General features: G+C 41.9%; 1 protein-coding gene across 1 annotated transcript in view; it reads right to left on the bottom strand.

The window, feature by feature from the left end:
• fez1 (fasciculation and elongation protein zeta 1 (zygin I)) overlaps positions 1–12,492 on the bottom strand; it is a 30,470-nt gene extending 17,978 nt beyond the window's left edge. Inside the window, exons 1-3 of the mRNA XM_038988971.1 lie at positions 12,209–12,492; positions 3,881–4,257; positions 547–646 (exon numbers count right to left, since the gene is read on the bottom strand). Coding sequence (XP_038844899.1) covers positions 547–646; positions 3,881–4,218 — 438 coding nt within the window. The 5' untranslated portion in view covers positions 4,219–4,257; positions 12,209–12,492. The remainder of the gene's footprint in view (positions 1–546; positions 647–3,880; positions 4,258–12,208) is intronic.
• Positions 12,493–12,928: the final 436 nt, after the last annotated feature.

Raw genomic sequence — 12,928 nt, 5'->3', positions numbered from 1 at the left:
GGCCCTGACTCTTTGAGTGCCTGCAGTTGCATGTGAGAGCAGATTAGGGGAGGAGAGGGCGAGAGGGTGTAGGAGGAGGAGGGTGGTTGACTGATACTGAGTAGCAGGCAGTCAAGGCAGCTCAGCCTTGATTTTTGGTGTCAGGTCAGGTGACGTCAGCGCCACAACCTCAAGGCATGAATGACATCCAGTCAGCCAGCCAGTCAGCCAGCCAGTCAGCCAGCCAGCCAGCCAGCCAGCCAGCACACTCTAGCTAGCATTCTTTCTAAGACGTTGCTCAGTTACAGCACGTCCTCACACATTGCCTCCCTACAGAACACACTAGTCAGTCACACATGAAAGAGGTGAGGTTTTGAGCAGAAAAGCCCATTCCTTGCTCTAGAATCCAATTGTTCTGAAATCCATTCAAATAAAGAAAAATGCAATTCCAAGATAGCCTTTCAAACTCGTCTCAAAATGTTTCAGGTCTTTCCAGGTGAGAAGGGAGAGAAAGACGATTCTTCAAAACGACCTTAAATTATAATGAAGTATATTAGAAAGTGTTACCTCCTGGTCGGAGAGGTTGCCGTTGAATCCCTCTGAGTTGGGGTCGTCCCAGCTGGAGACAGAGGAAGGGACGTAGTTATCCGTCAGCGCATCCCACACACTGAAACATGGACAACACAAACACACATTCAGTCACTGCAACACAACAGAAGTACACAGTACAAATGCAACCAAAAAAAAAAAAACTGATGCAAACACACAACCACCAACATTGTAACAGGTCATCTCATACACTGCAACACAAGACAAACACACAGCCACCAACATTGTAACAGTTCATCTCATACACTGCAACACAAGACAAACACACAGCCACCGACGCTGGAATGATCAGGACATTCACAACAAAGCACAATACACTATCAGTCCTCGAAGCTGCAACTATTTGGAAATGGGCTTTTTGTTTGGCACAGAAGCCTAATCCCAAATCCAGTGCCGGTTTGTGATTTAAAGAATTGAGGAGGAGGATGGATTACATAAGAGGACCATCTTTCTCTTCCTCTCTAGATGACCTTCCTCTACCCAAATCATATTTGATAGAAATTATCAATTGTATGTCTGCAGCCATTTCCTTCTATTAGTGTTCCGTTGACCATTTGCAGACAGTGAATTCAGAGGAGATGTTCACATGACATAATTGTGCTTTGTTCCCAATTCTGTCCCTCAACTTGCCAACATAATACATAACATCAAAATGCACATCATAATCCTCCGTATTGCACTCCAGGCTGCAATGCACACTGTCAACTAACAATTAAAGAAAAGCCCACAGTTTACACATTTTTTAAAGGTGTCCAATGTGAAGAAGTATAGATAAAAACAGCCCCTTACAGCATTGTGCAGGTCCTCCTCGAACTATAAGCACCTCAGTCCAATCAAGGCTGCAGCCTTGTGAAAATGACCAGAGTAGAACTCTCCCTTTGTTTCCGCTTTCTTTGTTTTACACCCAGCTTGGCATGGGCACCCACACCCTACCCTCCTCTTAGTGGCACAGCCCAGCCATGCACCAAACAGGAAACAAGCAGCCATTCATAGGGACTCATGACCTCACAGGTCATGCCTGTTGTGTTGTCCACAACACACACACATACACACCTCTCCATCTGCAAAACAGGAACTAACTGGTACAGCACCGTCCCATATTATTGCAAACCTTTAGTTAATCTGGAACTTAGATTTAACCAACCATTCCACCAACTGTGTCGCATAACATAAAGGATCTATCAAGCATACAACAGATAAATGTGTCTATGTTCCTTGCGTCACTACATGGATAGTGATGGGGTAACCAATTTCATGACATTCAAATCAGAAAGATCATATGATGCGGTTTCTAACTCTGTGGTGTACTGTAGAATAGATAGGCAAAACGTAATTTAGGCACGCCCACATGCTAACAATAGCATCCCCAACATACATCTTTGTATGCCATTGTAATATTATATCATAATGAATTCTGAATATGAATCAATAGGCATACCCAAGGTCACACACAACAAAGTTATTCTTAGCAAGAGGGTTTATTTCCACCCAATGTGAGAATGTCTGCGTTTTCTCTTCAGAGGCTGTTGGCGAATGGGAGTTCTGGTTGCCTGCTGGTAGAGGCAGTAGACAGACCAACAGAGGAACAAGAGAGTACAAAAATACATTGAATAATTCAAGGCCTATCCTGACTGTGGACTGCTGGGGTGTGTTGTTGTGGTTTTTGCTGGTGGGCGATTTGGTCGCTGTGAGGTAGGCTGAGTAACAGCTTCACCGTTGGTCATCATAGGATCTGAGAGTTGGGTCATGAGATATGCAGTGGTATCGTTTGAACAATGTTAAATAATGACATACAGTGAGCCCTGAAGGTATTGGTGACACACTTTTGGATTTTCATCCATATTGGATGAACCGTTTAGAAATTACAGCACTGTTTGTACATAGTCTTCCCATTTTAGGAGACCAAAAGTATTGGGACAAATTCACTTATATGTGTATTAAAGTAGTCAAAAGTATTTGGTTCCATATTCTTAGCACGCAATGTCTGCATCACGTATGTGACTCTATTAAACTTGATAATAAATAATTCTGTGTCCCATACAAATTAATGGTAAATAATGTATTGTGTCATTTGGAGTCAGTTTTATTGTAAATAAGAATAACATATGTTCCTAAACACTTCTACATTAATGTGAATGCTACCATGATTATGGATAGTCCTGAATGAATTGTGAATAATGATGAGTGAGAAAGTTAGACACTCAAATATCATACCCCCACAAAAAAATGCTAACCTCCTCTATTACTGTAATGGTGAGAGATTTGTGCGTCTAACTTTCTCACTCATCATTATTCACGATTCATTCAGGACTATCCATAATCATGGTAGCATTCACATTAATGTAGAAGTGTTTAGAAACATATTTTATTCTTATTTACAATCAAAATTATTCCAAATGACACAATATATTATTTACCACTAATTTCTAGTGGCACAAAATTCTGAAATCTGAAACACAACCAAAACAAACAGCAAATGCATCCAACAAGTTTGTAGAGTGACAAGCTTGATGTAATAATTGTGTGCTAGGAATATGGGAACAAATACTAATCTTTTGACTACTTTAATCTTTTGACTACTTTAATACACATAAGTGAATTTGTACCATTACGTTTGGTCCTGTAAAATTGGGGGACTATGTACAAAATGTGCTGTAATTTCTAAATGGTTCACCCGATATGTATGAAAATACCCTCAAATTAAGTCTGCACTCTAACCGCATAGTCATTGTATCATTTCAAATCCAAAAGTGTACCAGAACCAAAACAACAAAAAATGTGTCACTGTCCCAATACTTTCTGAGCTCACTGTAGTACTGGTATATCAGCCAATGCTCTGTTTAACTGATAGCTGTGATGCCTTGTGGGATTATTTCTGAACTGCTATGAATGCATAGGTGTAGTGTTCATAGCTGCTCGTTTCACACCAAACCAATAATTTACATGCTCTGATTGCAGTAAATGGTGTGCCTTACGAATGGGACTGTATAGCCACAAAAGTATGCAATTTGAAGACAGAAGAGGAAGACATCATCAGACATGATGTACTACCTAAACAAGCAAGCATTGACCAATGCTTTGCTCAGAAGATTGCTACAATGGATGTGCCATGTTATCAAAAATAATACAGGGGTGCATTGTACAACCCAAAAGGCAAGCAGCTGAAGCAAAAAAAAATCGCTCCCCCGTGATACACCATTTGTATCTTTAGCTCATATCTCAAAACAACATATTATATTTGCTGAAGTCAGACTTAAGCTTCAAAAACACAAAGGTGGTGGCCGACACTCACTCCTCATCCTGCAGCCGCTCCTCGTCCTCCTCAGTGTGGGACTGGTTGCGCACAGGGGCCAGGCCCTCCGTCTTGGTGTTGTAGTTGTGGAAACAGACATTCAGCTTCTCGTCAAACTCATTGACCAGGTCCTCCATGGACTTGAAGCTCATCATCTCTGAGAAGTTCTCCAGTTCGGAGAAGTCCTCGCGGGTGATGGGAGCCAGGGGGGCCATTGGGGCCAGGGGGATGGTGCTGTAGGGGGGTCGGCTGAGGGGCACAGCCCGATCCATGTCCTCTACCCGGCAGGGCCGGAGGTCTTCGAACTCCTCATCCAGGCACACAAGGGGAGCCTCCATGGTGGGTGTCTCCAGTCACAAGTCAACGAGAAAGGAGCCCTAGGAGAGTGAAGGAAGGGAAATTAGAAAACATGGACTTTACAGGGGGCTGCTTTTTTCAATTCACGTCATTAGATCAGGGTTTTGTCATCCATCCCAAAGAGGTGCACATTAAACACTGTCAGTACCAGTGACCCAGAAAAGACAACGCATGTCTGGGTCCCAGCCCAGGCACCAGTATTTCAGGTCTCAGGAAGGCAGCAGTGATGCTAATTCGGGTATCTGCTACATCAGCACTCGCACATGTGATTTTAAAAAACAAAGGCTTGGTGATTAGTTGAATCAGGTGCTGGGCTAGAGTAAAAATACTTGATTACATGCTAAATTCACACATAATATATTTTTATGAGATCTCAGGTATCTTGAGTAATTTCAATTGGACATTTATGTGGCAGCAACTCTATAATGGCAAAGTCCCTCCCCAAAAAAGAGGAAAGAACCAGTCCCACAGGAAGAGAAAATGGTAGTTGAGATTCCTGGTTAACTGTAGTTAACTAAGTAATACTGGTGTAATTTAATTGATGAGGAAAGGGATTCAGGGACAGACAGTCATTATAGAGACAATACCGTGGCTACCCATTATGTTTTCTAACTTGTCTTAAGAGTGACACTCAACAAAATAAATAGCTTAGCAAGTCCTACATTTTGATAATGTGCTAATTATAGATTTATCACTGTGGCAAATTCTGTGTCACAACAAAATGGTACTAAGCACCATCAAACTTGGAGAACATTGTTCAAGTCGGACACTTACCAAATTTAGCACAAATCCTAAACACTTAAATCTATATGAGGTCATATACTGTAGCCAGTGGTGGGAAAAGTACCCAATTGTCATACTTGAGTAAAAGTAAAGATACCATAATAGAAAATGACTCAAGTAAATTGAAAGTCACCCAGTAAAATACTACTAAAGTAAAAGTCTAAAAGTATTTGGTTTAAAATGTACTTAACTATCAAAAGTAAATTTAATCGCTAAAATATACTTAAGTACCAAAAGTAAAAGTACAAGTTTAAATCATTTAAAATTCCTTATATTAAGCAAACCGGATGGAACGATTTTCTTGTTTTTTAAATGTACGGAGAGCCAGGGGCACACTCCAACACTTAGACATCATTTACAAATGAAGCATTTGTGTTTAGTGAGTCCGCCAGATCAGAGGCAGTAGGGATGACCAGGGATGTACTCTTGATATGTGTGTGAATTAGACCATTTTCCTGTCCTGCTAAGCATACATCCTGAGGCTGCATTTATTGTAGCTAAGGGATTATAACAAAGCTAACCTGAGAACAAGACTTCCTAAATTCTATCAGCATATCGAATGCGCGACACGAGCTGGTTGCATTCTGGATCATTGCTACTCTAACTTCCGTGATGCATAGTAAGCCCTCCCCCGCCCTGCCTTCGGCAAATCTGACCATGACTCCATTTTGTTGCTCCCAACCTATAGACAGAAACTAAAACAGGAAACACCCGTGCTCAGGTCTATCCAACGCTGGTCTGACCAATCGGATTCCACGCTTCAAGATTGCTTCGATCACGTGGACTGGGATATGTTCCGGATAGACTCAGACAATAATATTGATGTATACGCTGACTCGGTGAGCGAGTCTATTAGCAAGTGCATCGGAGATGTCGTACCCACTGTGACTATTAAAACCTTTCAACCAGAAACCGTGGATTGACGGCAGCATTCGCACAAAACTGAAAGCGCGGACCACTGCTTTTAATCAGGGCAAGGCCACTGGAAACATAACCGAAAAAAAACAGTGCAGCTATTCCTTCCACAAGGCAATCAAACAAGCAAAGCGTCAGTATAGAGACAAAGTAGAGTCACAATTCAACGGCTCAAACACGAGACCTATGTCTACAGTAAATAACGGATTACAAAAAGAAAAGCAGCCCCGTCGAGGACATCAACGTCTTTCTCCCAGACATTTTAAACAACTTCTTTGCTCGCTTTAAGGACAATACAGTGCCACTGACACGGCCCGCTACCAAAGCCTGTGGGCTCTCCTTCTCCGTAGCCAACGTGAGTAAAACATTTAAACGTGTGAACCCTCGCAAGGCTGCCGGCCCAGACGGCATCCCTAGCCGCATCTTCAGAGCATGCACAGACCAGCTATATTCAAGCAATCCCTATGCTTGAGAGACTAGTCAAGGATCATATCACCTCCACCCTACCTGATACCCTAGACCCACTTCAATTTGCTTACCGCCCCAATAGCCATCACACTGCACACTGCCCTATCCCATCTGGACAAGAGGAATACCTATGTAAGAATGCTGTTCATTGACGACAGCTCAGCATTTAACACCATAGTATCCTCCAAACCCTGGGTCTCGACCCCGCCCTGTGCAACTGGGTCCTGGACTTTCTGACGGGCCGCCCCCAGGTGGTGAAGGTAGGAAACAACATATCCACCCCGCTGATCCTCAACACTGGGGCCCCACAAGGGTGCGTTCTGAGCCCTCTCCTGTAAGTCCCTGTTCACCCATGACTGCGTGGCCATGCACACTTCTAACTCAATCATCAAGTTTGCAGACGACACTACAGTGATAGGCTTGATTACCAACAACAACAAGAGGGCCTACATGGAGGAGGTGAGGGCCCTTGGAGTGTGGTGTCAGGAAAATAACCTCTCACTCAACGCCAACAAAACAAAGGAGATGATCGTGGACTTCAGGAAACAGCAGAGGGAGCACCCCCCTATCCACATCGACGGGACAGTAGTGGAGAAGGTGGTAAGTTGTAAGTTCCTCAGCATACACATCACGGACAAACTGAAATGGTCCACCCACACAGACAGCGTGGTGAAGAAGGCGCAACAGCGCCTCTTCAACCTCAGGAGGCTAAAGAAATTTGGCTTGTCACCTAAAACACTCACAAACTTTTACAGATGCACAATCGAGAGCATCCAGTCAGGCTGTATCACCGCCTGGTATGGCAACTGCACCGTCCTCAACCGCAAGACTCTCCAGAGGGTAGTGCGGTCTGCACAACGCATCCCCGGGGGCAAACTACCTGCCCTCCAGGACACCTACAGCACCCGATGTCACAGGAAGGCCAAAAAGATAATCAAGGACAACAACCAACCAAGCCACTGCCTGTTCACCCCGCTATCATCCAGAAGGCGAGGTCAGTACAGGTGCATCAAAGCTGGGACCGAGAGACTGAAAAACAGCTTCTATCTCAAGACCATCAGACTGTTAAACAGCCATCACTAACATAGAGAGGCTGCTGCCAACATACAGACTCACATCTCTGGCCACTTTAATAAATTGACTTAATAAAGGTATCACTAGTCACTTTAAATAACGGCACGTTAATAATGTTTACATATCCTACATTACTCATCTCATATGTATATACTGTATTCTATACCATCTACTGCATCTTGCCTATCCTGCACGGTCATCGCTCATCCATATATTTATATGTACATATTGTTATTCATCTCTTTACATTTGTGTGTATAAGGTAGTTGTTGTGAATTTGTTAGATTGCTTGTTAGATATTACTACATTTTCGGAACTAGAAGCACAAGCATTTCGCTACACTCGCATTAACATCTGCTAACCATGTGTATGTGACCAATACAATACGATTTGATTCAAAATGTAACCAGTACTTTTGGGAGTCAGGGGAAATTATTTTCATTAGGAATGTGGTGACTAAAAGTAAAAGTTGTCAAAAATATAAGTAGTAAAGTAAAGTACAGACACCCCAAAAAACTACTTAAGTAGTAGTTTAAAGTATTTTTACTTAACTTCTCTGGGATATAGGGGGTGCTGTTTCGACTTAGGGAAAATTGGTCTCCAAATTAAACTGCCTAGTACTCAATTCTTGCTCGTACAATATGCATATTATTGTTATTATTGGATAGAAAACACTCTCTAGTTTCTATAACCGTTGGAATTATGTCTCTGAGTGAAACAGAACTCATTCTACAGCACTTTTCCTGCCAGGGAGTGAGATTTCAGAAATCTTGGCCCCTGCTCCCAGGTCAGTTCATAAGTCCCTGTGAATGCTATGATGCTACAAACACTGCCTACGCCTTCCTCTAGATGTCAGTAAGCGGGGAGATTTTGAATGGAGTGGATTGCGCAATCCGGGCTCTATAAATAGACCCTGGAGCAGAAAGAACGTCCTTTTCAACAGTGCGCTCGACGCAGAGTGGTCGTCGGACTGGCCTCCTTCCAAGCTTTGGTTTAGCCACTTATATATCGCCGGTCATATTTTTATTCGTTATAGGTGTTAAAGACATCATAAGGTAGTTAATTTAAACCGTTTTATAGCAATTTATATCCGTTTAGTGCGATTTTGAGGCATTTCTTTGTGACGTACTTTGAAGAGCCGGGCACGTTTCGGGGTCCCGGTCGAACGTTAGTGGGCATTTCGACGGACAAGAGGACATCTTTCGACCAAAAGAAGATTAGACCCAAGAAAGGATACATTGCCCAAGATTCTGATGGAAGATCACCTCATAGTAAGAAATATTTAAGATGATAAATCGTTGTTCTGTCGAAAAATTTTAAACGCATATTCCGCCATTTGTTTTGGTATAGCTTCGCTTGGCGAACCCTGTATTGCACAGTAAGGATAATTTTAGAAATGTAATTCAGCGATTGCATTAAGAACTAATTTGTCTTTCGATAGCTGTCCAACTTATATTTTTTTAGTCAAGTTTATGAATAGTTATTCATGAGACAAGATCACTGTTAAAGATGGCGCCCGACATTTTCAGGCTAGTTTTGCTAGTATTGTCATTGTATAACCACGTTTTTTTGTGGCTAAATATGCACATTTTCGAACAAACTCTATATGTATGTTGTAATATGATGTTACAGGAGTGTCATCGGAAGAATTCTGAGAAGGTTAGTGAAAAAATTAATATATTTTGGCGATGATTACGTTATCGCTCTCTTTGGCTTGAATCAATGCTCGGGTAACGTTTGCACATGTGGTATGCTAATATAACGATTTATTGTGTTTTCGCTGTAAAACACTTAGAACATCTGAAATATTGTCTGAATTCACAAGATCTGTGTCTTTCCATTGCTGTGAGCTGTGTATTTTTAAGAAATGTTTTATGATTAGTAATTAGGTAATACACGTTGCTCTCTGTATTTATTCTAGTCGAGTTGTGATGGTGGGTGCAATTGTAAACTATGATTTCTACCTGAAATATGCACATTTTTCTAACAAAACCTATCCTATACAATAAATATGTTATCAGACTGTCATCTGATGAGGTTTTTTCTTGGTTAGTGGCTATCAATATCTTTATTTGGCCGAATTGGTGATAGCTACTGGTGGAGAGAAAAAATGGTGGACAAAGAAAAATGGTGTCTTTTGCTAACGTGGTTAGCTAATAGATTTACATATTTTGTCTTCCCTGTAAAACATTTTAAAAATCTGAAATGGTGGCTTTATTCACAAGATCTGTATCTTTCATTTGGTGTCTTGGACTTGTGATTTAATGATATTTACATATTTAGATGCTACTATTTAATTGTGACGCGATGCTAATCAGTGAGGGGGGGGGGGTTGGGGGTGCTTGTCAGTTGGGACGCTAGCGTCCCAACTATCCCAGAGAAGTTAAGTAGTTTACACCACTGACTGTTGCTATAATAAATCAGTCATCCCCAATGGTGAATTACTCTGTATGTAATTATTGTTCTTAATAACTATCCTGGAAAGTACAGAGTGATGTATGAAATTACTAAGAACTATTGATTGTTGTAGATCATGGATTCTTGTAGATAATAGATAATGAAGCAAGAACTGTTGGATAAAAGTTGTGTTTGAGTCCAAGTTCTGACGCAGTGCAATTACAAGAGTGAGGGCTAAATGTACTCAAGCTTTTCCTGGATCTTCGCCTGTATCCAGGGAGTGGAGTGGAGAGGAACCAATTTAAAACAAGCTTGTGTAAGCGTCTTCCTCTCTCTCTCCATCACATTACTCAGCAAAGTGCCGCTTCATCAAAAGCCAGATATTATTCCTCTCCTCTCTCTCCGTTTGTCTCTTATTTCCGTCATACCCACCCTTATTTTCTGCAGAGAAGACTCTGGGTTTGTATTGATATAGCATCCCAGAGTATGAGTGCTGATATAGGATCAGTTTGGCCTTTTAAATCATAATGAATGAGATTATATGGACAGAGGGGATCTGATCCTCAGCACTCCTCCTCTGAGATGCTTTGTAAAAATGGGCGCTGATCATGTCTAATTGACATGAAATGCACAGTCCAGGAAATGACTACAAGTCCCACAATCCCTTCCAACAGAGACGACGATGAATCATCCCGTCTCCATTATGTGACTGACAACTGGCATTTGAAAACACACAATGCATGTATGGAAATGTGACATGCGCTCTGGCACATTGCATGTGTATTATTGGTAAAACATTGTCCATTGTTCCTTCAAATTAATTATTAGGCAACTAAAGTTAAGTGTCAATGTCATCTTAGTCATGTTGTTAGAGATATTTGCAGCTTTTTATGGCTACAAAAGAAGCTTTTAGCTTTTGTTTGTTCCTAGACCATATGCTAATGGACATCTTGCAGGTGGATACAAAGAAAATACTAATAACAGGAGAACATCCTTTTGTTCTGGTAGACGAGTGAAATCATGATAGCAGGCTGAGAGTGACAATATGGATGTGTGTGTGTGTTTGTGTATGTGAATGTACTGTATGTGCATGAGTGTATGCACTCATGTGTGTGACGTTTGACCTTCACCTTAACCAATGGACCCAGGTGTATGGCTGTGTTACCCTCCCACTGTTTCGCTCCCTGCCAGAGGCCAAAAACACCCACAAACCACCAGTACCAAAAACAACCAATCATAGAACCTCATCAGAGGTCATTTAAAGATACACTATGCAGAAATTGCTCCGCCATTTCCTGGTTGCAAAAAATAATAATAGTTTGCCTAATTTCAGTTTATGTAACAAAACAAGCAAGTATAGTGTAGAGAATCATTGTACAATCCAGACCGCTGTGAAATATTTTTTCCAGAACCAAAAATATTGTATTTTTAGCTATTTGAAGCTGGTGTACAAAACCGAAAGTAAAAGACGCAAAAACGAAACTTAAGAACGGGAAGCATAGAAATAGCGCACATAGAATGGATCTACCACTTCTTAGACTTGCTTTCAAAGATAATGACAGATTTACAACTCACATTTCTATATGAATTGGAAATGGTCGCCCAAAAAGTTACAAAGAGAAACAAATGGCTGTCCCCATATTAAACTGGCAAAAAATAACTGCTAACACACTGACTGGACAACAAATCAATATTTGTTGCTATGCCAAATCTATTGCCATAATTTAATAAAATAAATCAAGCCCATTTTTTATATTGTAGATTTTGCAAAACATATTTGGGTGATTTCAATTCAATTGAAACAGTGATGTGTGGATCATATGGTTGCATTTATCTCTGAACAATACAAACACATGTCCTTTGCTATTCATATTCATTTGGCTGTGTGGCTGCCTACCGAAGCCTCTCCTGGGGTGAACATGAATATGTTTACATATTTTACTTCCATTGGCGTCATGAGAACATGCTTGTCAGTCCCATTATGGAAGAAGATGGTTTTGGCTAAGATGCAGTATAACAAAATTGAAAGCTACTTTATTCCAACATTCATACCGGCATATAATTTACACAGCATCTTTTGCATTGATATAACAAAAATTAATGCTCGTTCGGTAGGCATGCTGCTATAATAAAAATGGACACCAAGCACTGACTGTATATGTCATCAGTGCTTCTTAGGGTGAAAAACAGGAGGGGGAGGGAGAGAAGGAGAGGATGAGAGGACGAAGAGATGAGAGGACGAAGAGATGGAAGACAAGACCATGGTTACATATGAGGGAAGGAGATGGAGGGGGGAGGTGGAGGTAGAGAAGGATAGATAGAACGATAGATTACCTGCAGTAACTGTGCCTCCTGTAATATGGCTTAGAAACAGAGAGACAGTCCCTCCTAGGCGAGGCAGATCTGCAATACGCCACCTTCCTCTGCAAATCCCAACACTGGCCAACCAACAGCAATCACAGTCATTCCAGAGACTGGAGAGAAAAGAAACAGAGAGAAAGAAAAAAAGACAATGGCCGGTGCTGTTCTGTCTGTCCGTTTTCTTCCAGTAGCCCACAGCCCCCTTGCTTATCTCACTCCGCTGGCAGCAGCACGTTGTTTTCCAAACAATACGCAACCTCAGCCTCAACCTTACTTGAGAGAGAGAGCCTGTGCATCGCTCGCTCGCTCTCTACAGCCTGCCTGCGGAATCATCATCCCCCTCTCTCCTCCTCCTTCTTCTCCCCCTCTCCCTTTGTCCACGCCTCCCTCCTCCCCCTCCCTTCCTCCCTCCTCCAAGGCTCAAATCCCTCAATATTAACGAGGAGAAGGGAGAGGCAGCTGCACCCTGTGTGTACTGGAGAGACCATGCAGACTGTCTGCCATGGCTACATTATTATATTTTCCCGGAACCTGCTACTTATCATTCTATGGGTAGAATTGCAGGGAAGCTAGCTTAATTCAACTGAGCCAGCTAGCACCATGCCTGTGAATATGCTAGGCTGATTAGCATTTTGACAGGGACAGAGTGCTGCTGGTGCGGAAACAAAGCTGAAAGGAGGGACCCAGAGACTA

This window comes from Salvelinus namaycush, chromosome 3, assembly GCF_016432855.1.
Source record: "Salvelinus namaycush isolate Seneca chromosome 3, SaNama_1.0, whole genome shotgun sequence".
Taxonomy (NCBI): Eukaryota; Metazoa; Chordata; class Actinopteri; order Salmoniformes; family Salmonidae; genus Salvelinus; species Salvelinus namaycush.
This window is presented reverse-complemented; position numbering and strand designations above follow the sequence as displayed.